General features: G+C 46.1%; 1 protein-coding gene across 6 annotated transcripts in view; it reads right to left on the bottom strand.

The window, feature by feature from the left end:
- The window catches only part of klhl29 (kelch-like family member 29), a 732,755-nt gene that overhangs the window by 395,256 nt on the left and 311,469 nt on the right, over positions 1–26,030 (bottom strand). For 5 of the 6 annotated variants that reach the window (XM_085996817.1, XM_085996816.1, XM_085996818.1 and 2 more), the window contains one exon: positions 23,087–23,397. In XM_085996817.1, the coding sequence (XP_085852943.1) occupies positions 23,087–23,359 (273 nt within the window). In that variant the 5' untranslated portion in view covers positions 23,360–23,397. Of the gene's footprint in view, positions 1–23,086; positions 23,398–26,030 lie in introns of those variants that run through there. The other variant, XM_085996821.1, reaches the window with a different exon arrangement.

Here is a 26,030-nt window from a genome sequence, read left to right on the forward strand (position 1 = left end):
TTTTTCACTGGAGTGAAAAAGCAGTTCATTAGGCAGTGAAATTATTGTTCCTGCTCACAAAATAAACATTAAGGTATTGAGATGGCAAATTACTGGGACAGACTGTTTACAGACACACAGCTGGATTCACTAATGATTCCCAGCATGCCCATTTTCATAAGGAACCCAAAAGCAGAAGAAATGTGAATTTACTGAAAAGTCACTGAAGTTTTTCTTTCCTTAAGTTACTGAGAGGACAATTCAGTGTAAATGGACTCCAGGGACAGGTCCTAAAAAGATTTATTTTAAAAGGAACAAATGCAATGCTTGCAAATTGCAGACATACAGCAGACTGTAACTTCGATCAAATTTTGATCAAAGATAAAGAAAGACTTGCACTATAGCATCTTTCATCACCACCAGACGTCCCAAAGTGCTTTACAGCCAATGAAGTACTTTTGAAGTAGTCACTGTTGTAATGTAGGAAATGCGGCAGCCAATTTGTGCACAGCAAGCTCCCACAAACAGCAATGTGATAATGACCAGAAAATCTGTTTTTAGTAATGTTGATTGAGGGATAAATATTGGCCAGGACACAGGGGATAATTCCCCTGCTCTTCTTCAAAATAGCACCATAGAATCTTGTATGACCACCTGAGAGAGCAGACAGGGCCTCGATTTAACATCTCATCCAAAAGCAGACAGTGCAGCACTCCCTTGGTACTGCACTGGAGTGTCAGCCTAGATTTTTGTGCTCAAGTCTCTTGAGTGGGACTTGAACCCACAATCTTCTGACTCAAAGGCGAGGGTGCGACCAATTGAGCCACAGCTGACACTTAGAGAGTATGTTTCTTTCCATATTTTCTTTTTTTCTTTTAAGTGTCTCTCCTGTAAATTTTATCCCCTTCTCTCTCTCTGAAGAGATGCATGAGAGTCACATGAACAAACCGTTTGGAAGGGGGCGTAGCAGTGGAGGAGGGTACAGAGTTAGGGAGGGGTAAAGACATGAAGGAATTTAAATGCAAGAATGAGAATTAAAAATTTGAGGCAGGGATTAATTAGGGATAGCCAGCATGGCTTTGTCAAGGGAAGATCATGTCTGACCAATTTGATTGAATTTTTCGAGGGGGTGACTAGGTGTGTGGATGAGGGTAGCGCAGTGGATGTGGTTTACATGGATTTCAGTAAGGCTTTTGATAAAGTCCCGCATAGGAGACTGGTCAGGATGGTAAGAGCCCATGGGATCCAGGGTGCCTTGGCTCATTGGATCCAAAACTGGCTTAGTGGCAGAAGGCAGAGGGTGATGGTGGAAGGTTGTTTTTGTGACTGGAAGCCTGTGTCCAGTGGGGTACCGCAGGGATCGGTGCTGGGTCCCTTGCTGTTTGTGGTCTACATTAATGATTTGGATGTGAATGTAAAAGGTATGATCAGTAAGTTCGCAGATGACACGAAAATTGGTAGGGTGGTAAATAGCGAGGCGGAAAGCCTCAGGCTACAGGACGATATAGATGGGTTGGTCAGATGGGCGGAACAGTGGCAAATGGAATTTAACCCTGAAAAGTGTGAGGTGATGCATTTTGGACGGACTAACAAGGCAAGGGAATACACAATGAATGGTAAGACCCTAGGAAAGACAGAGGATCAGAGGGACCTTGGTGTGCATGTACATAGATCCCTGAAGGCAGCAGAACAGGTGGATAAGGTGGTTAAAAAGGCATATGGGATACTTGCCTTCATTAGCCGAGGCATAGAATATAAGAGCAGGGAGGTTATGATGGAGCTGTACAAAACGCTGGTAAGGCCACAGCTGGAGTACTGTGTGCAGTTCTGGTCGCCACACTATAGGAAGGATGTGATTGCTTTGGAGAGGGTGCAGAGGAAATTTACCAGGATGTTACCTGGGCTGGAGCGCTTCAGCTATGAAGATAGACTGGACAGGCTGGGGTTGTTTTCCTTGGAGCAGAGAAGGCTGAGGGGGACCTGATTGAGGTATACAAAATTATGAGGGGCATAGATAGGGTGGATAGAAAGGAACTTTTCCCCTTAGTAGAGGGGTCAATAACAAGGGGGCATAGATTCAAGGTAAGGGGCAGGAGGTTTAGAGGGGATTTGAGGAAAAACTTTTTCACCCAAAGGGTGGTTGGAATCTAGAACTCACTGCCTGAAAGGGTGGTAGAGGCAGGAACCCTCACAACATTCAAGAAGCATTTGGATGAGCACTTGAAATGCCATAGCATACAAGGCTACGGACCAAATGCTGGAAAATGGGATTAGATTAGACAGGGCTTGATGGCTGGCGCGGACGCGATGGGCCGAAGGGCCTCTTTCTGTGCTGTATAACTCTATGACTCTATGGGGTCCAAGACCAAGGTCAGCGAGGACAGGGGTGATGGGTGAGTGGGTCTTTGTGTGGGTTAGGGTACGGACAGCAGAGTTCAGGATGAACTAAAGTTTACGGAGGGTGGAGGTTCCAAGGCCGGCAAGGAGAGCATTGGAATAGTCGAGTCTGGAGGGGATAAAAGGAATTTCAAAGCCAATCTAAAGTCTAAAACTTCAGTTCAGTTGTCTACTTCCAAACATGCTGAAATATGCACACATTTCCCTTCATTTATTTTCAATGATTTGCGTACAGCAATGTAGATTGAGAAAATAATTGCAATTTTCAATCTTTTCATACAATTCTTACTAATGAACATAAACATAAGAACATAAGAAATGGGAGCAGGAGTAGGCCATTTGGCCCTTCGAGACGGCTCCGCCATTCAACAAGATTATGGCTGATCTTCTACCTCATCTCCACTTTCCTGAGCTATCCCCATATCCCTCGATTCCCTTAATATTCAGAAATCTATCAATCACTGTCTTGAATTCACCATCCTCTGAGTGAAGAAATTTCTCATCTCAGTCCTAAATGGTCGACCCCTTATTCTGAGACTGTGACCCCTGGTTCTAGACTCCCCAGCCAGGGGAAACATCTAACATGTCAAGCCCTGTATTAATTTTGTATGTTTCAATGAGATCACCTCTCATTCTTCTAAACTCTAGAGAATATAGGCCTAGTCTACTCAATCTGTCCTCATAGGACAAACCCCCATCCCAGGAACCAGTCTTGTGAACCTTCATTGCACTCCCTCTATGGCAAGTATATCCTTCCTTAGGTATGGTGTGGAGATGCCGGAGTTGGACTGGGGTGGACAAATGTAAGAAGTCACACAACACCAGGTTATAGTCCAACAGCTTTATTTGAAATCACAAGCTTTCGGAGCGCTGCTCCTTCGTCAGGTGAAGTGGAGAAATGCATAAAGACACAGCTTATATAGTCAGAGAATCATGTCAGATGTTTACAGGTAATGTTTCCAACTGCCATTTATCATACCTCGGCAGAGAGATAATCACAGCAATCAAAGGTGTGAATGGTGTCCAAACAGGTCAGCCAGGAAAACATTACATCAAAGAACAATGAGGTGGGGTCACAAGGGGTCAAATATTGCAGATGCTGGGGTCTGTATGAAAAACAAAAAAAGACAAAAAACATTTTTTTTGCTGGAAATCACAGCAGGTCCGGCCGCATCTGTGTAGAGAGAACAAGCCAATGTCGACTCGAGTCTGGATGACCCTGCGTCAGTTGGGGTTACATGTAGCATGACATGAACCCAAGATCTCGGTTGAGGCCGTCCTCATGGGTGCGGAACTTGGCTATCAGTTTCTGCTCGACGATTTTGCGTTGTGGTGTGTCTCGAAGGCCACTACTCGCTTTCAAACAGCCGCCTAACCTCAAACAGACCATCGTTCGCAGCAAATTACCCAGCTTTCAGGAGAACAGCGACCACGACACCACACAACCCCGCCACAGCAACCTCTGCAAGACATGCCAGGTCATCAACACAGATACCATCATCACACGTGAGGACACCACCCACCAGGTACATGGTACATACTCATGTGACTCGGCCAACGTTGTCTACCTCATACGTTGAGGAAAGGATGCCCCGGAGCATGGTACATCGGCGAGACCATGCAGACACTGCGACAACGGATGAACGGACACCGCGCAACAATCACCAGGCAGGAGTGTTCCCTCCCAGTCGGGGAACACTTCAGCAGTCAAGGACATTCAGCCTCCGATCTTCGGGTAAGCATTCTCCAAGCCGGCCTTCGAGACACACGACAACGCAAAATCGTCGAGCAGAAACTGATAGCCAAGTTCCGCACCCATGAGGACGGCCTCAACCGAGATCTTGGGTTTATGTCACGCTACATGTAACCCCACCTGACGCAGGGTCATCCAGGCTCGAGTCGACATTGGCTTGTTCTCTCTACACAGATGCGGCCGGACCTGCTGTGATTTCCAGCAAAAAAAAAGTTTTTTGTCTGTTTTTTTGTTTTTCATACAGACCCCAGCATCTGCAATATTTGACCCCTTGTGACCCCACCTCATTGTTCTTTGATGTAATGTTTTCCTGACTGACCTGTTTGGACACCATTCACACCTTTGATTGCTGTGATTATCTCTCTGCCGAGGTGTGATAAATGGCAGTTGGAAACATTACTTGTAAACATCTGACATGATTCTCTGACTATATAAGCTGTGTCTTTATGCATTTCTCCACTTCACCTGATGAAGGAGCAGCGCTCCGAAAGATTGTGATTTCAAATAAAGCTGTTGGACTATAACCTGGTGTTGTGTGACTTCTTACATTCTTCCTTAGGTAAGGAGACCAAAACTGTACACAATACCCAGGTGTGGTCTTACCAGAGCCCTATATAATTGCAGTAAGACATCTTTACTCTTATACTCAAATCATCTTGTAATAAAGGCCAACATACCATTTGCTTTCTTAATTGCTTGCTGTACCTGCATGTTAACGTTCAGTGATTTGTGTACAAGAACACCCAGGTCCCTCTGAACATCAATATTTCCCAATTTCTCACCATTTAAAAAACTCTGCTTTATTTTTCCTACCAAAGTGGATAACTTCACATTTCTCCACATTATATTCCATTTTTCTCCACATTATATTCCATTTGTCATGTTCTTGTCCACTCACTTAGCCTGTCTATATCCCCTTGAAGCCTCTTTGCATCCTCCTCCCAACTTACATTCCCGCCCAGCTTTGTATCATCAGCAAACTTGGATATATTACATTTGGTCCCCTCATCCAAATCATTGATGTAGATTGTGACTAGCTGAGGTCCAAGCACTGATCCTTGCAGTACTCCACTAGTAACAGTCTGCCAACCCAAAAACGGCCCGTTTATTCCTACTCTCTGTTTTTTGTCCATTAACCAATCCTCAATCCATGCTGGTATATTACCCCCAATACCATGAGCTCTAATTTTGCTTAATAACCTCTTGTGTGGCACCTTATCAAATGCCTTCTGAAAATCCAAATACACCACATCCACTGGTTCCCCCTTATCTATTCTGCTAGTTAAAACCTCAAAAAATGAATAGATTTGTCAAACACTATTTCCCTTTCATAAATCAGTGTTGACTCTGCCCAATCCTATTATTATTTTCTAAGTGCCCTGTTACCACGTCCTTAATAATAGATTCTAGCATTTTCCCTACTACTGATGTCAGGCTAACTGGTCTGTAGTTCCCTGTTTTCTCCCTCCTTTCTTAAATAGTGGGGTTACATTTGCTACCTTCCAAACCGCGGGACCCATTCTAGAATCTATGGAATTTTGGACAACCAATGTATCCACTATCTCTATAGCCAACTCTTTCAAAACCATAGGATGTAGGCCATCAGGTCCAAGGGATTTATTGGCTTTCAGTCCCATTAATTTCTCCAGTACTGTTTTACTAATACAGGTAGACTATCCTTTATCCGAAAACCTCGGGACCAGCCGAGTTTCGGATAAAGGAGAATTTCGGATTTCGGAAGGTGGGTCGGCGGGGGTCCGCGGGGGGGTCGGCGGGGGGTCGTGCGCACGACTTACGCTGACGCTCAGCGTAAGTCAGTCGGGGTCGGCGGGGGTCGGGGCCGGCGGGGTCCGCGGCGGGGTCGGCGCCGGCGGGGGGGTTCGGCGGTTGTCGGGGCCGGCGGGGTCCGCGGTTGTCGGGGCCGGCGGGGTCGGCGGTTGTCGGGGTCCGCGGGGGGGTCGGCGGTTGTCGGGGCCGGCGGGGTCCGCGGGGGGGTCGGCGGTTGTCGGGGCTGGCGGGGTCGGCGGTTGTCGGGGCCGGCGGGGGGGTCGGCGGGGGGCCGTGCGCACGACTTACCCTTTATCCGAACTTCCGAAACCGGAACCCTCTAAAAACCGAAGGTTTTTTCGTTCGTACGCACGACTTACGCTGAACGAAAAAACCTTCGGTTTTTAGAGGGTTTCGGTTTTCGGAAGTCCGGATAAAGGGTAGTCTACCTGTACTAATTTCTTTCAGTTCCTCACTCTCGCTAGACCCTTGGTTCTCCACTATTTCCCGGTATCATCATAATAACAAACTTAAATATTAGATAATTCAGCTCTGCTATATTCATTATAAAGCCCTCAAAGCTGCTTCAGATACATAGTTGCAATAATATTTATTAAGGCTTTTACTTCCTACCTAACTGAAGTTTAGGTGACATTAGCGATATTTTGAATAATCTATTACAAGTGAAATATTTCATAACAAAAATGTACTTGTTCAGCAGTATTGTGTTTTTGTTTTGCTCCCATTAAGTACACTGATCTTACAGCTAATCCTTTTTATTGATGCATATTCATCATTCTTTTCTGAAAATGGGTCTGAGGCACTAGATGTATGGTTTCCTGTGCACAGTTAACCCATCTCCTCCTGGAGTCCAATGGAGAATTGACATCGTACCACATACCAGTTAACAGGCCAGCGTAGCAAATACCATCAGAACACCAATTACTGTACACCAATGAAGGATAGAATAATGAAAACCAACATTCTATTAGGCTGCTCCTATATAAGAAAGCGTGAAATGTGATAAGAATATTGAGCTCATCACACCCACTTCTTCCACAGACCATTACATTCATTCCATCATCATCCAATCCATTCAATCTCCTGACAAAAGGTTCTGAAACTTTTTCGTGCCTTTATAGGATAAAACCAGTAAAGCTCCAGATCCTTGACTAACTTTACATCCTACATTATACATACTAGAAAGGTTACCTACCGCAACGTGACGTGTTCCACACAGCCTACTACCATCTCTATCTATACATATCATCCATAGTCTTACCAGATTTTCATCCAGCCCTTAAAATATTAATCATTGTACTATTAATCGCTTTCACTGGCAGTTTATTCAAGATAACCACAACACGGAGAAAATTATTCCTTCTAATCTGAAGTACTGCTTGAGGGTTGTTAATTTTATACGCATATTCGTTGGTTCTTCGCTCATGATACAATTTAAACAGCCCACTTGCGTTTACATTATCTATTCCTCCCAGCACTTTAAAACCAGCAACATTTCTCCTTTTTCCAATAAATACAAGCTCAGTTCTGTGAGTCTTTCTTTGTGACTTATATCCAGCATTATTATCGGTATTTCGATCCATTTAAATGATTATTTAAATAGCTACTTTATCAGTGGGTGATAGCACTGTTCATTAGGATTCAGAGAATGGGATTCAACAGAAAACTCACTTAAAACTTTCCACAGGTTATAGTCTGAATGTAGATTATATGACAAGTTTATAAGTATGTAGCCAAAAATAAAATCAAAACTCAACAATGCTACAAGCAGACAATTTTAACTTTTAGTCATTGTGCCAAGATCAAATGACTTTGTCCATCTTGAAATCTAAAATGCCACTTTTTACTTTGCAAAGAAAAAAGCATATTTGTTTTCTAAACGCAAGTGCAAATAAAATAATGAAAGATGCAAGTGTAGAAACAACAGTGCCACTTTAACCAGTGCTTCCAGAAATAATTAAAGATCACAGTTCATGCACTTTTATCGCCTCCTGATGGAGGTTAAATTGGATAACCCCGAAAATGGGCGTGGGGATCGTGGTGGGTGATTAACCAGTGCCTGTTCATTGCGATGCAGGCAGCACGGTAAATTTGTGCTGCCTGCTGTTTTAAATGATTGCTGCGTGCAGCCAGCACTACCCATGCTGCACGCATCAGCAGGGGGCCCTATATCACAAGTGGCTAGCGTTGCTTAAAGGCAGCCTGCACCTCTTAAAGGGAAGGTGCATTGTGGCTGCAAGGAGTAGTGGGAGTCTTTTGAGAAGTGAATCTATGCTGTGATACTTTGAAGAATGGCTGAACATGCGAGAGAGCAAGCACCAAGGTTTTCTGATAATGCGCAGGAGGTCTTAGTGCAAGTCATGGAGAGAAGGAGACACATTCTTTATCTGCAGGGGGGCAGGAGGCCCTCCAGGCACATCCTCAGGAGGCAGCGGCGGAGGTCAATGCCAGGAGTGTTGCTCCAAGAACATGGATGCAGTGCAGGAAGAAATTTAATGATCTGACATGAGTTGCAAAATGAGTGAGTTCAATCTTCAAATGGTATATCCTACCAACTGCACCACTAGCCTCATCCACTGCACCCCCATCACCCACCTACCAACAGTCTCTATTAATCTGCAGTCAACCCTTCAACTTGTATGCTTTACCTCAGCCTCACACATTTAGCACTGTTACAAACCTCACACACACAACTCACAGCACACACACACTGGCAGCTATTCATCCATAATAGCCACATCTCCCAAACATATTGCAGGACATTCAATGACATAAATCCCTCTTTCTTGCAGGAGAACATAGCGTATAACAGGAGGCTGCAGGAAAGAACTGGAAGAGGACAAGCGCGCGTGCATGTTTTAACCCCCATGGAGGAGACAGTGCTGGCCATCATGGGAAAGGTTATCGCTGAGGCCGTGGCCACTGCAGGGATCGATGATGAGGCTATCTACATACCTAACCCTCCTTCTCTCTTACCACTTCTCCCTCATCCCACAATCTCTTCTGAGTCACAAGCTGCAGATGGTGTAAGTACGCAATTCTTACTTTCTCTTCTCCCCTCACCACAATGTCAAGGAGCATGGAGGAGTTCAGCACCAACTTGGCACAGGGCTTTACGCAGAGCTTGGAGCCCATCCTTTCCAAAATGAAACCGGTGGTCACCTCCATCAGTACATTAGTAGAACTCACCATGATGCAGCGTCTGATGGCCAATATCACATCTTCCATTGCAGCACAAACAGCTTCCATCAAGTGTTTGAGTGCTGTAGTTGAAGCTCAGACTGCTGCCATTGTGGCTCTGGATACCACTGTTCTAGATACCACTTTCTTTGGTGACATTTTGTGGGGAATTTTAACTCCAAAACATTGGTGGGTTGGGGTTGGATGGGAGGTTAAAGTGTTAAAAATCGGAATTCCTTTACATAGATGGCGGTCTGCGTACTTTCTGTCGGAAGCATGCGCGCCTATCTCTGACCCCATTTTCGGTCCTAATGTGGCCGCGTAGCACCTAAAAAGCGGACATTACATGGCTCATTTTAGGCCAAACATCTCCCCGATCCTTCCGATCTCCCCCCCTCCCCTGGGGTCTGCAATTTCCCCCATCCCCCAGGCCTCTGATCCCCGATCCCCCTCTGCCTTCCGACACCTCCGGCCTCCTCTCCCCAATCCCCACCCTGGCCTTCTGATGCCCAGCCCCGGACCCCTCCTCCAACCTTCCGACTCCCTCCAACCTACAGCCTTCCGACCACCTCCAACCTCCAGCCTTCCGGCCCCCTCCAACCTCTAGCTTCCCAACCCCCTCCGACAATCTCCAACCTTCTGGCCACCCCCCCACCCCGCTGCTGAATTCCAGCCTTCTGACACCCCTCGCCTTGATCTCTCCCTCCCTCCTCTCTGCGGCCTTGGGCCACAGGCCCACCCGCCCGACAGCTTCTCCATCTGGCTGGCTGAGGGCGGGAAACAGAGAAGGAAAATGTTAATCAGGCCCCGCCATTAAATTTGGCAGGGCCAGATGGTAACCCATCCTCCCGGGTTTCAGTGTCAGCTTCCAGTTCAGTGTCACTTATTGTGCATATTTAATGCATACTTTCTTCATTGGTATTTGAGAGCAAACAGATAGAATTCCTTCTTTACAATGGTGGGTCCTAGATTTTGTGTGTTTGACCCATGGGAGAGAATCTTTACAAGGCTAATATGCTGCCAGAAGAAATGCTGCAATATATTATCAGCAAATGTTGAAATTATGCAAGAATATCTTACATACATAAACTGAATGGTTCATCTGCAGTTCCTATAACTGTAACATAATGCTGGATTGTGGGAATATGCAGTAAATGACCTAAACAAGAATGATTTATGATAATTTCCAATGTATATTCATATATCCCCGGTCTGAAACAATCCCTATCCTGCTGGGCTTGAGGTTTTTTTTTTATAAAATGGGGGTGAGTCAGTTTTGTTGTGAATGTCCCATTTATACTGGATCAATGGTGACATTTTTTTCCCCTTTAACTAATTATGTATTTTACGCTTCTAGTTTCATGTACAAACCTTTGACGCAGAGCATCAATTTAAAATTTTACCTGATATTCAGACTTCCATAACGAATTCTTTCATTATTGGTCCAATGATCCCCATGACCCCACACACAGTAACTCAATGGCCGGAACTTTCCCTACCTGGGCAGGTGCGGTGCAGGCGGTGGCCATGGCGGATCACAACCCTGTTGCTAACTCCATCCCGCTGCACAAAACAACTTTACGTCATTAGGGCCTAATAAGCCCGCCCTGCACGTTACCCAGCCCAATTAAATGGTGTGGGTCTGCTGACGTCATCGATGACACGTTTTCAGCCGGGATATTTAAAGGAGCCATGGCCACGTTGCATTTAAGGTTCATCTAGGATAGTGCAGGCACTGCACTGCACAGTACAATTCCACTGCTGGCCAGATGACTGCACAGAGGCAGAGGGTTGCACCCAGGTTCTCCGATGACTCTCTCAATCTGCTTGTGGAGGGAGTCAGAGCACGCAGGGAGGTCCTCTTCCCTGCTGATGGGCAGGAGAGACCTCCCCAGCAGACCAAGGCAGCATGGTTGGAGATTGCCGAGGAGGTCAACAGCAGGGGTGTGGTCAGGAGGACCTGAATGCAGTGCTGCAAATGTTTCAATAATCTTGTTAGAGTGTGGCCTTGTACTCTGACAGGTAAGTAAAAAGCCACACTCACCTTCACCCTGCTGTGCCTCTCATCACATCCCCATCACTCTGCCTTCCCAACCCTACTCCTTACTCGCACCAACATACCTTGCACCTCCACCCATCCCTCTCTCTATCTACATTATCACATCCCCATATGACTAACCACCCCTCACATTCACCCTCATTCTAATGCAATCATACCAACTAACAACACACAAGGAGGCCACTTGGAATTGCCACCCAACTCTATCATAGTCACCCTCTACAGATGTAACCCATCCATTCCTTACATTCATTCCATCACTCTAACTCAGCCTTCTCTTCTTTTCCTCCTTGCAGGAGAAGAGAGCCTACAATAAGAGGGAGAGAGAGAGAACTGGAGGTGGGCCTCCATCATTGGCCACGTTAACTCCAGCAGAGAAGGTCACCCTGGGCATCTCAGGAGTTGCAGAGTTGCTGGAGGTGGGAGATGGAGAGAGTGGGACATCTCAGCAACGTGGTGACAGAATTACATATCATACAGCTACATGGCATACATCAGTCACTCATATGGGGATTGATGATGACCATTCAATGGCTGCTAACATGTGCATAATGGTATCTGTACCCAATCTACATATGACATAATTAATTCATCTCTGCTCTCCCACAGGTAAATCAAGATCCCCCGCCACTGTCCAGGAGCAAGAGGAAGACGACTCCTCAGAGAAGCCTCCAGCCTCTGAGGGTGCACTGTCAGCAGACCATCAGGAGAACCAGTGGATGTGGTGTATTTGGATTTTCAGGCCTTTGATAAAGTCCCACATAAGAGGTTAGTGTGCAAAATTAAAGCACATGGGATTGGAGGTAATATACTGGCTGACGTAAGAAAACTACTAGGCACTTGGTCAGAGTATTAAACAAGCTTTAATCGACTGTTTCACAACATGGAAGTCTAGTTATCCTTCACTAGTTCCTGTTTACAAAATGTCCCTGAGCAAGCTGGGCCCATGCCCGAGTGTTTATACTTTCCCTGGACAGCGCCACCAGCAGGCCGCCCAGTATATTTCATAAGTCATTTCTACATGAATGACACGATTTATGTCATTCTTCCCGCCTGAAAGATTGAAAGCCCGGCGGCTTCTTTCTACCGAATCAGTCGGACTAAGAATAGACGCAGTCATTTGGATCTCCGTCGGTGGCCGGAAGGCACGTCTCCTTGGACCGTGTTTTGGTCCCTGGGTCGCTTAGTTCGTACCAGCGGGCTGGCAGAGTCCATGTCTCTTTGATCGACCCGAGGGGGACTGGGGAGATCGTGGCTCCGGGTGCGGGCCCCCACAGGCGCAGAGCTAGCTTCACCCTGCCCAGTAGTCGGTGACTGACCGGCGTCCTGGCTTCGGGTAGCCATCCCGCGGGGAGCGCTCTGTTCCCCGGGTTGATCCAGTGGAATAGCTGGCAGATCCCTTGATGTCCCGGGTAGGGCGTCATCCTCAGAGGAGCACAGGGTATCGGCGTCATTGATACAGGTCCCAATATTGATTGGGTCCGTGGGACCGGCTGGGCAGGGAGCCAGATCCCGACATAACACTGCAGATTCCCGGCCATCAGGGTACCGCACCTATGCGTACGTGGGATTGACATCCGTCAGTTCCACTTCGTTGATGAGGGGATCACTCTTAGAGGATCGGACGAATCTTCAGAGCAGCATGGCGCCAGGAGCTGCCAACCATGATGGTAGGGACGTCCCATGAGTGGAGCGACGCTGGAACCCGAAGAATCGTTCGTGAGGAGTAGCGTTGGTAGATGTAGAAAGAAGAGACCTGATGGAATGCAATGCGTCAGGGAGCATAGTTTCCCACTGCTGGTCTGATAGGTTGTGTGACCGCAGTGCAAGATGAACAGCGTTCCAAATGATAATCATAATCATAATCATAATCAACTTTATTGTCATTGTTAGTGCACAAGTGCAGTACAACGAAATGTAGGCTTGCGGCTCCCGAGAGTGTACATTTAGATTAAGACATTTAAACATTCAACATACATTTGGCTTGTAATACATTAGCATAAACATAATAAAGTGCATTGGCAGATGTGCAGGCTTTAGAGTTTATTTGTGGAGTTCAGTAGGATGACAGCCCTGGGAAAGAAGCTGTTCCTAAATCTGGTCGTTCGGGTGCGAATGCATCTGTAGCTTCTCCCAGATGGCAGGGGGGCGAACAGACTGTGGCCGGGGTGGGTAGGGTCTTTGATGATGGTCAGTGACCTCCGTAAACAGCATTTCTGGTAGATGTTCTCTATGGTCGGTAGCCGGGTGCCGGTAATGCGTTGGGCAGTTTTGACTACCCGCTGCAGGGCTTTTCGGTCATAGGAGCTACAGCTGCCGTACCATACTGTGATACAGTTTGTCAGGATGCTCTCTATTGTGCAGCGGTAAAAGTTAGAGAGGATCAGGGGTGACAGGTTACATCCCTTCAGCCTCCTTAGGAAATATAGTCACTGCTGGGCCTTCTTCACCAAAGAGGAGGTATTGAGGGACCAGGAGAGGTCTTCCGTGATGTGGACTCCGAGGAACTTAAAGCTGTCCACCCTTTCCACCACAGCCCCATGGATGTGGATGGGGGTGTGACTTCCGCCTTTAGACTTCCTGAAGTCCACAATGATTTCCTTGGTTTTCTTGATGTTAAGGGCCAGGTTGTTATCGGCGCACCACTTCACGAGATGCTGGACCTCCTCCATGTAGGCTGACTCATCGTTGTTGGTGATCTGGCCTACCACCGTGGTATCATCCGCAAACTTGATGATGGTGTTGGAACCATGAACAGCCACACAGTCGTGGGTGAAGAGGGAGTAGAGGAGGGGGCTCAGCACACATCCTTGCGGGGCCCCCGTGTTCAGGGTCGGGGGGGGAGGTATGGTTACCTAATTTGACAGACTGGGGTCTGTTTGTTAGGAAGTCCAGGGTCCAGTTGCAAAGGGAAGTGTTCAGGCCAAGAGTGTGGAGTTTGGTGGCCAGCTTGTTGGGGACGATAGTGTTGAATGCTGAGCTGTAGTCTATGAACAGCATTCTGATGTAGGTCTCTTTACCGTCTAAGTGATTCAATGCAGAGTGTAGAGCAGTTGTGATTGCATCCTCCATTGATCTGTTTGCACGGTAGGCAAACTGGTGTTGGTCAAGAGAGGCGGGAACACTGGCTTTGATGTGAGCCAGGACCAGTCTCTCGAAACACTTCATTATGATGGGTGTGAGTGCGACAGGTCGATAGTCGTTCAGACACGTCACAGCCGTTTGCTTTGGCACAGGAATAATGGTAGCGGTCTTGAAGCATGTAGGGACTACTGCCTGGGCCAATGACAGATTGAAGATGGCGGTGAAGACATCAGCCAGCTGATCAGCACATTCCTTGAGTACCCATCCAGGGATGCTATCAGGTCCAGCAGCCTTACATGTGTTCACTCCGCGTAGAACACCCCTTACGTCAGAGGTCGACAGAGTGAGCACCTGGTCTTCCGGGGGTGGCAAGGCTTTGGTAGCCGGCTCCCTGTTGTCCCTAACAAAGTGAGCGTAGAAGTTGTTAAGCATTGTATCTCTCAACCTGTCCGTTTCCAATAGGATGATATGGTGTCGTTCTACTTGTGGTGATTCCCCGTTGGGAAAGATAACTTTTGAGTTTGCATGACATGAAGGAGGGACCCCGATCAGAGTGGATGAAATTGGCCGTACCGCAAAGGGAAAAGACTTGATCGAGGCATTTGATCACTGTGGAAGCAAAGATATTGGGACAGGGGAAAGCAAAGGGAAAGTGTGAATATTCGTCCACCATAGTAAGTAAGTAGGTGTTTCGCGTTGAGGAGGGCAGTGGCCCCTTAAAGTCAATGCTGAGTCGCTGCATAGGCTGTGTAGCGTGTATGAGCGAGCCATCCAACGGATGGAAGAATTGCGGTTTTAATTCCGCACAAATTCTAAAAGTGGAGCATGTTCTTCTCACGCCTTCCGTAGAAAATGGGAGATTTTTAGATCGGACAAAGTGTAACATACGGGTAATGCCTGGATGGCATAAGTCAGTATGAAGATCCGCAAGAGTCGAAGTTGACACGGAAGAGCAGAATGCATGCGTGAGGGTATCTGGGGCCACATTCTCTTTACTGGGTCGATAATGTATGGTGTAGCCAAAGGTGGCCAATTCCATCCTCCAGAACTGTATTTTGTTATTCTTGATCTTACTGCGTTTCTGGTTATCCAGCATAAAGGCCACAGAGCGCTGATCGGTTATAAGCGTGAAATGGCGATGAGCGAGAAAATGACTCCATTTGCTTCGATGATATCTGTTGCCTCCTTCTCGACAGGAGGATAATGGAGCTTGCGACCCTGCAAAGTTCTGGACAGAAATGCAACAGGTCGACCACCTTTATTCAAGGTAGCCGAGATCGCCACATCCGATGCATCACACTCGACCAGGAAAGGGAGATTTTCATCGATGGAACGAAGCGTGGCTTTTTCCAGTTGTCACTTGAGGAGGTCGAAAGCTGAAATAGCCGTTGCCTTCAACGGAAATGACTTCGCGTGAACCAGGGGCTGGATCTTGTCGGAAAAGTGGGGTATCCACTTCGCATAATAGGCGAACATGCCGAGGGCCCGACAAAGAGAGCAGAGATTCGTAGGAGGAGGGAGCTCCTGAAGCGGATGAAGTCGCTCCGGATCCAGTTTGATGACACCATTGCCCACCTAGTAGCCAAGGATGTTGACTGATGGTACTGATTTCACAGATTTGGACTCATTTAAGGTACTGATTTCACAGATTTGGACTCATTTAAGGTTAAGTTGCAACGACGGAGAATGTCAAGAAATTTCTAGAGGTTGGCATCATGCTCCTTCTGGTCATGACCAGCAATGGTGATATTATCCAGATATGGAAAAGTGTCCGTTAAGTTCTCCTGTTTGACTAGGCTATCCATTGCTCATTGAAAGACGGCCACCCCATTGGTGACCCCAAATGGAAGGCGACAAAACTGGTAAAGCCGACCATTGGCCTCAAAGGCCGTATACTTTTTGTCAGAGTCCTTTAACGGTACTTGATGGTATGGGCTCTTTAAGTCAAAAGTTGAAAATACCTTGTAGTTGGCAAGGCTATTGACCATGTCATCGATGCGTGGTAGTGGGTAGGCATCCAGGTCGGTATACTGGTTAATGGTTTGCGAGTAATCGATGCAAAGACGTTTCTTGTGTTGCTTCAGAGGATTTTTAACAACAAAGACTTGAGCCCACCAGGAAGATGAACATGGCTCAATGATACAGTCAGCTAGAAGGCGACAGATCTTTGCCTCGATAAAGGATAGATCATCTTGGCTGAAACATCGTGATTTAGTGACTATGGGCTTACATCGGGGGGAAAGATTGGCAAACAAGGAGGGCTTGTCGAGCGAAGCCGCCGAAAGTGCACAAAACGGTACTTTGGAAATAGTAAGTTCCGGTTTTGACCCTCCAAACACAAAAGTGAGTCTTTTGTGTTGTTTCTGGAAATCCTGTCCCAGGAGCACATCACTGCATAGGTTTTTGAGCACCCCGAGCCAGGTGGAGGAATAAGCGCGGCCATTGAGAATAAGGTCGACAAGACAAAAGCTGGAAGAGTTGGTGGTCAGTGTCATCAGAGCCATTGCAATTTCCCTGTCCGAGGGGTAAATACGCAGTTTTAACTTACTGACAGCCTGCTCACTGATGAAGCTGTCAGAGCTGCACGAGTCGATTAGTGCACTCAAAATGTGTCCATTTACCGAAACCTTCGTGGCTGCATGGGACAGGCTTTGGGGGAAAAACAGTTGTGATGGGAGGAGGAGTAGTTTTACCCTTGACAGTTGTAACCTTAGTTGTGGCTCTTGGGGGAGGAGCAGTTTTATAGATAGCAGCTGCAAAACTAACAGGGGCTCTTGACCGGTATACCTTAGAAAAGTGACCTTTCTTACTAACAGAGGCTCTTGACTGGCATACCTTAGAAAAGTGACCTTTCTTACTGCAATGACTGCAGGTTGTGTTGCGAGCAGGACAAAATTTCCTATAGTGGAATGCACCTCCACAGAAGAAACACTTCCTTCCAGATTGCCAAGATGCCGCTAGGGCAGGGTCATCATCAGTGAGGGCTTCTAGGGTAGGGTTGTCATTGGCTAGGATAGAGTAGTCATCAGTGAGGGCTTCCGCCCGAGACCCATTGGAGGAGTCACCAAAAGTGATAGCAGCAGTCCGTGCACGTGGTAAAAGATAGGCATCTGCGTTTTTTTTGCTAAGTCCAGAGAACATGCCTGGTCATAGGCAGCTTGTAACTTGAGGGTTTTATTCTCCAACATGCTGGCATATGAAAGGAGACGCAATTCCGTTAATAAAGGAATCACGAATTAACTCCTCCTGGTACTGCTCAGCTGCGACAGCTTTGAGATTACAATCCTTGATGAGCCTGTGAAGCTTTTGAAGTAATTCGTCAAGTGATACCCCGGGTTGTTGTCGCGTTGTGGCCAGTAGATGCCGAGCAAAAATTTTGTTTGGGGCCTTAACATATAGTTGCTGTAGTATTCGGATAGCGGAGTCATAGTCTACACAGTCTTCGATATAGTCAAACACATGAGAGGATTCATAATTGGCAAGTATCTCTAATTTATCAGGAACATTCTCACCACACACCCTGAGGAAGTTGCTGAAGCTGCGATACCAGTGTTTCCATAGCTTAGCCGTTGTAGGTGAATTTGGGTCCAGGTCAAGATGGGCGGGCCTGAGTAGTTTCTCCATGATGGATTGATTACTACCTCTGGTTCCCTTCTACCGTTTGAGTCGTAGCCGTCTGTTCCCAAAACCACTCAGAGCATGGAGCAGCAAACAGTCGATTAAATTGATGTAAGAAAACTACCAGGCACTTGGTCAGAGTATTAAACAAGGCTTTAATCGACTGTTTTGCAACATGGAAGTCGAATTATCCTTCACTAGTTCCTGTTTATAAAACGTCCCTGAGCAAGCTGGGCCTGTGCCCGAGTATTTATACTCTCCCTGGACAGCGCCACCAGCAGGCCGCCCAGTATATTTCATAAGTTATTTCGACATGAATGGCACGATTTATGTCACTGGTCATCGACCTCAACTCCACTTTCCCGCCTGATTTCCATATCCCTTGAATTCCCTAGAGTCCAAAAATCTATCTATCTCAGCCTTGGATATACTCACAGACTCAGCATTCACAGCCCTCTGGCGCAGAGAATTCCAAAGATTCACAACCCTCTGAGTGAAGAAATTCCTCCTCATCTCAGTCTTAAATGGCCTACCCCTTATCCTGAGACTATACCCCCTAGTTCTAGACACTCCAGCCAGGGGAAAGCAACCTCTCAGCATCTACCCTATCAATCCCCTTCAGAATCTTGTATGTTTCAATGAGATCACCTCTCATTCTTCTAAACTCCAGAGAGTATAGGCCCATTCTACACAATCTCTCATCATAGGACAGCCTTCTCATCCCAGGAATCAATCTAGTGAACCTTCATTGCACCGCCTGCAAGGCAAGTATATCCTTCCTTAGATAAGGAGACCAAAACTGTGCACAGTACTCCAGGTGTGGTCTCACCAAGGCCCTGTACAATTGTAGCAAAACTTCCTTACTCTTATACTCCCAACGCCCTTGCAATATAGACCAACATGCCATTTGCCTTCCTTATTGCTTGCTGTACCTGCATGCTAGCTTTCTGTGTTTCTTGTACGAGGACACCCAAATCTCTCTCAACACCAACATTTGAAAGTTTCTCACCATTTAAAAACTATTCTGTTTTTCTATTCTTCCTACCAAAGTGAATAACCTCACATTTCCCTACATTATACTCCATCTGCCACCTTTCTGCCCACTCACTTAATCTATCTATATCCCTTTGCAGACTCTGTGTTCTCCTCACAGCTTACTGTCCCACCTAGCTTTGTATCATCAGCAAACTTGGATACATTACACTCGGTCCCTTCATCTAGGTCATTAACATAGATTGTAAATAGCTGAGGCCCCAACACCGATCCCTGTGGCATCCTACTAGGTGCAGCCTGCCAACCTGAAAAAGATAATGACCGGATAATCTGTTTTTTTAGTGATGTTGGTTAAAGTATAAATAATGACCAGGACACCAGGGCGAACTCCCCTGCTCTTCTTCAAAATAGTGCCATGGAATCTTTTACGTCTACCTGAAAGGGCAGACAGGGCCTTGGTTTAATGTCTCATCTGAAAGATGGCACCTCCAACAGTACAGCACTCCCATAGTATGCACTGGAGTGTCAACCTCGATAATGCGCTCAAGTCTCTGGAGTGAGATTTGAAATCTGACTCAGATGTGAGCGTGCTACCAACTGAAACACAACTTACAAATACTAGGAGAAGGCCTACCACTACCTTATCAGGGAAGCTAGGGATGGGTAATAAATGTGTCCGTGTCAGCGTTGCCCACATCCAGAAATCAAATAAAAAAATTCTGCAAGTATATTCAGATAGCAAATGTCTTGTATACAAGTGGAGCCAAATGCACAAGGACATTTCAGTCAAAAAATTGAAATTCAAGCTAAGTTCATTGACATTGTTTACCTTTGAAAGCAGTAGGAAGTACAGTACCTATCATTCTAGGTGCTTCAATTGCCCAGCACTAAAATAACTGACCAGTAAGAAAGATAATCCCTTCACTATGTTACACTTATAGAAACTTCAAATCCATTTCATATTTCTGTAGCAGTGAAAAAATTTGGAGAAACACTTTTTAGTCTAAAGTGTCAGTGAAAGCAAAACCAAGCAGTCCATTCCCCATTTTCTTTTTTACTCTTTGGAGTAGGCTTTTATATTGTTGGCCCCAAAATTCTGAGGGGGTTGGCGGAGAAGTTGTGGAGGAAGCACTTAAAAGTATAGCATGCAGGATTTAAAGCTGAACTGCTGTTAAAACAGAACCAACATGTAGCAATTTGATGGCATGAATCAGAAAAGGAACCAGTAAGAAGAACCTGAAACTTCTCAGAGAATGACTTAAATATTATTATAAAATTAGTAAGTGGTGGAAAAGTGGGAGTAGATGACAAAAGACCTGTCAATACAGCAACCAGGACCATGTGAAAGGTAATGACTGGTAATTCCTAACCTCCTCCCCCAGGACTCCTTCCTAGTTCTAGACAAGCTTTAACGACTCCACAAGGTCTGCAAAGTTTAAGAGCGCGAGATTCAGTTACGCCCCGTTTGGGGGCGGTAACCGAGTTAAGGCCGGACATTTATCGCCTGGCACAGAAATTCCGCCCCAGCCGCTAAATTCAGCTTACTGCCCCGCACAGGAAGTGGAGCGCAATGTCGGGCGCTGCACTTCCTGTTGGGGCGGTAACCGAGGCGATGTCGGGGGCGCAACTGACAGCGCTCCGTGGTGCGCTGCCGCGTTTCAACACCCCTCCCCTTCAGTTAAAGGGGAGGACCATTGCGCACTCTGCAGGGTCTCCGATGACCCCATACTAGGCCACCAGGGTGGTGTGGTGCTGCGGCCGCAGCCTGGCATCAAGACGCGGTGCCAGGCTGCACGATGGTGGCTAGGACCACTCCGCGGCCCACCACAGAGGGCCGACCTGGAGGCCAGCCAAAAAAAGAAAATCGCGGCACGGGTTGCGGCCACACCTCCCCTTTAAATACTGTCCCATGAGTGCAGGTCGGCCCGGTTCGCGACCCGAAAGGCTGGCGCTGATATCGCCACGGTAGCCTCGTCTGGTGCAGCTGAATTTCTGCCGTGAGGCGGTAAGGGGCCGCAGTGCACAGCGACACAGCAGCACAGGGCGCTACTGGCGGGGGTGCGGCGCTATCGGGTAGCGCCTCAGCAACACCTCGTTGAATTTCTCGAGAGGCGCCAACGACAGGCGCAAAGGAGCCGAATTGCTAGCTCTAAGTGTCATGGTTGCAAACTGTCATTCATGTATAATTTGTACATTTCAGACAGTAGACCTATATTAACCCTATAAGTGCATTCACAAATTTAAAGGCATCACCCTTTGTACTAAGTGTTCTGAAGTGACACCTGCACATGGTCAACTTCAATTAAATGGATACAGAAGTTAGGTTGGAACCTAAATGTGTAAAACTGGCATATCCTCTTTACGTCTGAAATTCTGACCGTCTCCCCTCCTCCCCCAGATAGATATATGCCATACAAAATTACTGGAATTTTGGGACCATTGTATTTTAACTTTAAGTGCCAGTGTCATCAAATACCAGTTTTTAAAACTAATGATAGTTTGGTTCTGATATTTCATAGATTCCTGACTTTAGTATAAAGACCACAGAGAAAGCAACTTTGCTTTATTTGGAGACAGTGAAGTTACTCTGCATACAAACACTTAATGCATTCCTATGACATTCCTTTTTAACAAAGGCCGAAGCTCCAACCCATTTAAAATAAATAGGTTAATGCCTCCATTAAAATGGTTGATAAAGGCTCCTGACCTCATTACAGCCTTGGTCCAAACATGGACAAAAGAGCTGAACTCAAGAGGTGAGGTGAGAGTGACTGCCCTTGACATCAAGGCAGCATTTGATCGAGTGTGGCATCAAGGAGCCCTAGCAAAACTGAAGTCAATGGGAATCAAGGGGAAAACTCTCCATTGGTTGGAATCATACCTAGCACAAAGGAAGTTGGCTGTGGTTGTTGGAGGTCATTCATATCAATCACATGACATCACTGCAGGAGTTCCTCAGGGCAGTGTCCTAGGCCCAACCATCTTCAGCTGTTTCATCAATGACCTTCCCTCCATCATAAGGTCAGAAGTGGGGATGTTCGCTGATGATTGCACACTGTTCAGCACCATTTGAGACTCGTCAGATACTGACGCAGTCCGTGTCCATATGCAGCAAGACCTGGACAACATTCAGACTTGGGCTGACAAGTGGCAAGTAACATTCACACCACACAAGTGCCAGGCAATGACCATCTCCAACAAGCGAGACTCTAACCATCTCCCCATGACATTCAATGGCATTACCATCGCTGAATCCCCCACTATCAACATCCTGGGGGGTTACCACTGATCAGAAACTGAACTGGACCAGCCATATAAATACTGTGGCTACAAGAGCAGGCCAGAGGCTGGGAATTCTACGGCGAGTGTCTCACCTCCTGACTCCACAAAGCCTTTCCACCATCTACAAGGCACAAGTCAGGAGTGTGATGGAATACTCTCCACTTGCCTGGATGAGTGCAGCTCCAACAACACTCAAGAAGCTCGACACCATTCAGGATAAAGCAGCCCACTTGATTGGCACTCCATCCACCACCCTCAACATTCACTCCCTCCACCACCAGCGCACTGTGGCTGCAGTGTGTACCATCTACAAGATGCACTGCAGCAACTCGCCAAAGCTCCTTCAACAGCACCTTCCAAGCCCGCGACCTCTACCACTTAGAAGGACAAGGGCAGCAGACGCATGGGAACATCACCACCTAAAAGTTCCCCTCCAAGCCACACACCATCCTGACTTGGACCTGTATCGCCGTTCCTTCACTGTTGCTGGGCCAAAATCCTGGAACTCCCTTCCTAACAGCATTGTGGGTGTACCTACACCATATGGACTGCAGCAGTTCAAGAAGGCGGCTCACCACCATCTTCTCAAGGGCAATTAGGGATGGGCACTAAATGCAGGCCTAGCCAGCCAGCGGCGCCCACATCCCATCAATGAATTTAAAAAAAACATGAAAATATTAAGCAATGTACATTAATATTTGTACAATTGTGGACTGGAATTTTCTGAAACGGCACAAAGGATAAGTTAAGCAGAAACCTACATCAATTTGCCAGGCAGCGAGTAAATCCGAAATTTCATTAGAATCTCACTCGCATACGCCAGAGTGTAAAAGCCATCTTAAAACAAGCAGAAATCAGCCCAAACAATCGGGGCCCAAGTTTTGCTAACTGTATGCAATATGAAAATGCGAACCAGTGTATAATGCAGGATAATATTTTCGAACATCTCCCACCTTAGAAGCTGTTGTTGTGGAAGGAACAGAGCTGGCCATTAAACTCGTCATCATCTCATTACTTGCTGTAGTGCAGACAGGTGTGACTGGAGTTAAGAGACGGGAGGGAACAATTGGCAGTGGCAGAAGACCAGGTCGGTTAGCGATGCTGTTACTGTTGGCAATGCCACTGCTGCAGGTGGTATTATTTACATTGTTACAGCTGCTGCTTCGATCCCGCCAGTCCCACCCGATGCGATAATCTCTCTCATACCGGCTGTGATGCCGTGACATCTCCAAAGTACACTCTTTTCAAAGGAAGTCAACGAGATCTGGAATTTAAAATAGGTACATATTAATGGGTGGTAGTATACTTAACATTAAGAAAAATCTTTTGTTTGTAAATTAGATTACAGTTTATACAGATTGTCAATGTATAAGTGATAAAGCCAGAACAACTGAACCATATTCCATTTCTTGCTAACACATCATTGCATAGAAAACCATCTTATTCCAGTAACTGTTCATTTTAATGTTACTCTATTTCACGCTTACAGGAGTTTTAATGTGACACTACTTTGTAATTGATGCAAATTATCAGATTTTCGCCTTGCTGAGTACATACAAAAGAAATAGAGCACCTTTATGAGCAACTTTCTTGAATAATTCTACTAAAGTTGCACATTATAAACAATATATTAGGTAAGTTAAAATAAGGAATTTATTTCAGTGATGGTTTTATTAGATACAGATAATGCGCATTAACCCTTTAAAGCACAAACCACTACTGTTGAGCTATAGCAAACGAGTTATTTCATCTGAATTCATGGTCTAAACAATACACTGTAATACACATCACTTATAATTTTTAATACACTCTTAAGGCATTTATTTACACATTATTTATCAAGAGCTTCACACCAGATTAAAAATAGCCATTATAAGCCAACCAATAAAAATGATTAAGGCCCAGTAATTCCTGTCAGGGGCTTGCCGCGCGTGCAAGCCCCCGATGTGCGCTCACCCTGCGCGCCGACATCTGAAATCTGGCCCGCAGTGGCTTTCCTGTCAGTGGCCAGGTTCTGATCCCGGCGCGCTGTGCTAACCTGACCCAGCGGCGTAGTTAGTGCGATGTGCCGGCTGGGATCAGGTGAGCACTGTTCAGCCAATCAGGGGAGGGGAAACTTCATTCATAAGTTTGATAGTAAAGACTGTCAAACTCATGAAAAGTACGGCACCCCAAAACACTACTTAAACTTTAAATAAAATTTTAAAAAGCATCCCAATAATTAAATTAACTATAAATAACTTTAAAAAACTATTTTAAACAATTAATCAAATTTTTGAAAAAAATAAATTTTTAAAAAATAGGGTCTAAAACAAAACTTACCTTACTGTAGATTCTTTAAAAATAATAAACCTGTGGAAAAAAAATTCTAAATTGTACTAAAAGACCACTTACCTGTAAAACTAAGTACTTACGTGTGGTTTTTCAATGCATAAAAACCGGAGGCCTTTACACATGCGCAAATCTGTAAAAATACAGGAAATCCAAGTCGCACGCGCTGCCCGATACCGCGCATGCGTTCAGCCTCTTAACCCCTTGGGTCAGAGGACAGGAAATGCCGTTTTTCAGCGCATGCACTGTGCATGCTGAAAACCGACAATTCCTCCTGGCACACGCGTGAGTACCCTGTCCTTACTCACGCGTTGTGACAGGAATTACTGGGCCTAAATGAATTAACAAAAGAGACCAAATGGCAGAGATAAAACAGACTGTTGGTAAGTAACTGTTAATGGAAATAGAATAGTTTAAATAACAAGTAAAAAAGCATATCTGCCTAATATAAAAATAATTACATCAAAATTAATTTTTTCCTTGGATCACATACTATTCCCCAGCTCCTAGCTTTAGTCAACATCACGATGACTTAATGGCTAAAGGCTGCTGAGGAGTAGCCTGGACTGACTTGGCTGTTAATTTGTTGCTCTGCTGCAATAAATTTTGTTTATCTCGCTATATCATTTCCAGTGTTCCATATAAACCTGAATAAATGAGTAAAAGGCTCCTGAAAAGTGGGACTCCGTGCACCACCATACCTGAAATGTTTTAGCTACAGTGCTTTAGTTGTACAGCTTGTTGAAAATATACTACAAGTTTATAAATCATAATGTATATTTCTGAAAGGCCTTTTTAAAGTTAATCAAAAATAGTAGAGGAAAACCTCAAAAAAAACACAAACTCCTTTAGATACAAATGTAAATTTGAGTGGGCTTCTCCTCACCTAAGTAAATCCCTATATTCATTAGATCCTCCTCAGTTGGGAGGGTAGAAGATGCAGACTATAAATATGGTCCATATTTCTCCTAAGGAAAGCCATCTGGCGACGCGGCGGCTTACAGTGTAGCTAGGACCAACCTAAAAAAGGCTATCAGGACTGCCAAAAGGAAACAGACACTGCGGATAGAGGATCATTTCCACAACAACTCGGACCCCCAGCGCATGTGGCAAGGCATCCAGTCCATCACTGACTACAAGGGCAAAAACACCAGCCCCCCGGTTAGCGATGCCTCCCTTCCGGAGGAGCTTAACAACTTCTACGCTCGCTTCGACAGGGACAACAGGGAGCCGGCTACCAAAGCCTTGCCACTCCCGGAAGACCAGGTGCTCACTCTGTCGACCTCTGACGTAAGGGGTGTTCTACGCGGAGTGAACACACGAAAGGCTGCTGGACCGGATACCATCCCTGGACGGGTACTCAAAGAATGTGCTGATCAGCTGGCTGATGTCTTCACCACCATCTTCAATCTGTCATTGGCCCAGGCAGTAGTCCCTACATGCTTCAAGACCGCTACCATTATTCCTGTGCCAAAACAAACGGCTGTGATGTGCCTGAACGACTATCGACCTGTCGCACTCACACCCATCATAATGAAGTGTTTCGACAGACTGGTCCTGGCTCAC

This window comes from Somniosus microcephalus, chromosome 9 (genome assembly GCF_052327205.1).
Source record: "Somniosus microcephalus isolate GS21.2 chromosome 9, FLI_Smic_1.0, whole genome shotgun sequence".
NCBI classification, from domain to species: domain Eukaryota; kingdom Metazoa; phylum Chordata; class Chondrichthyes; order Squaliformes; family Somniosidae; genus Somniosus; species Somniosus microcephalus.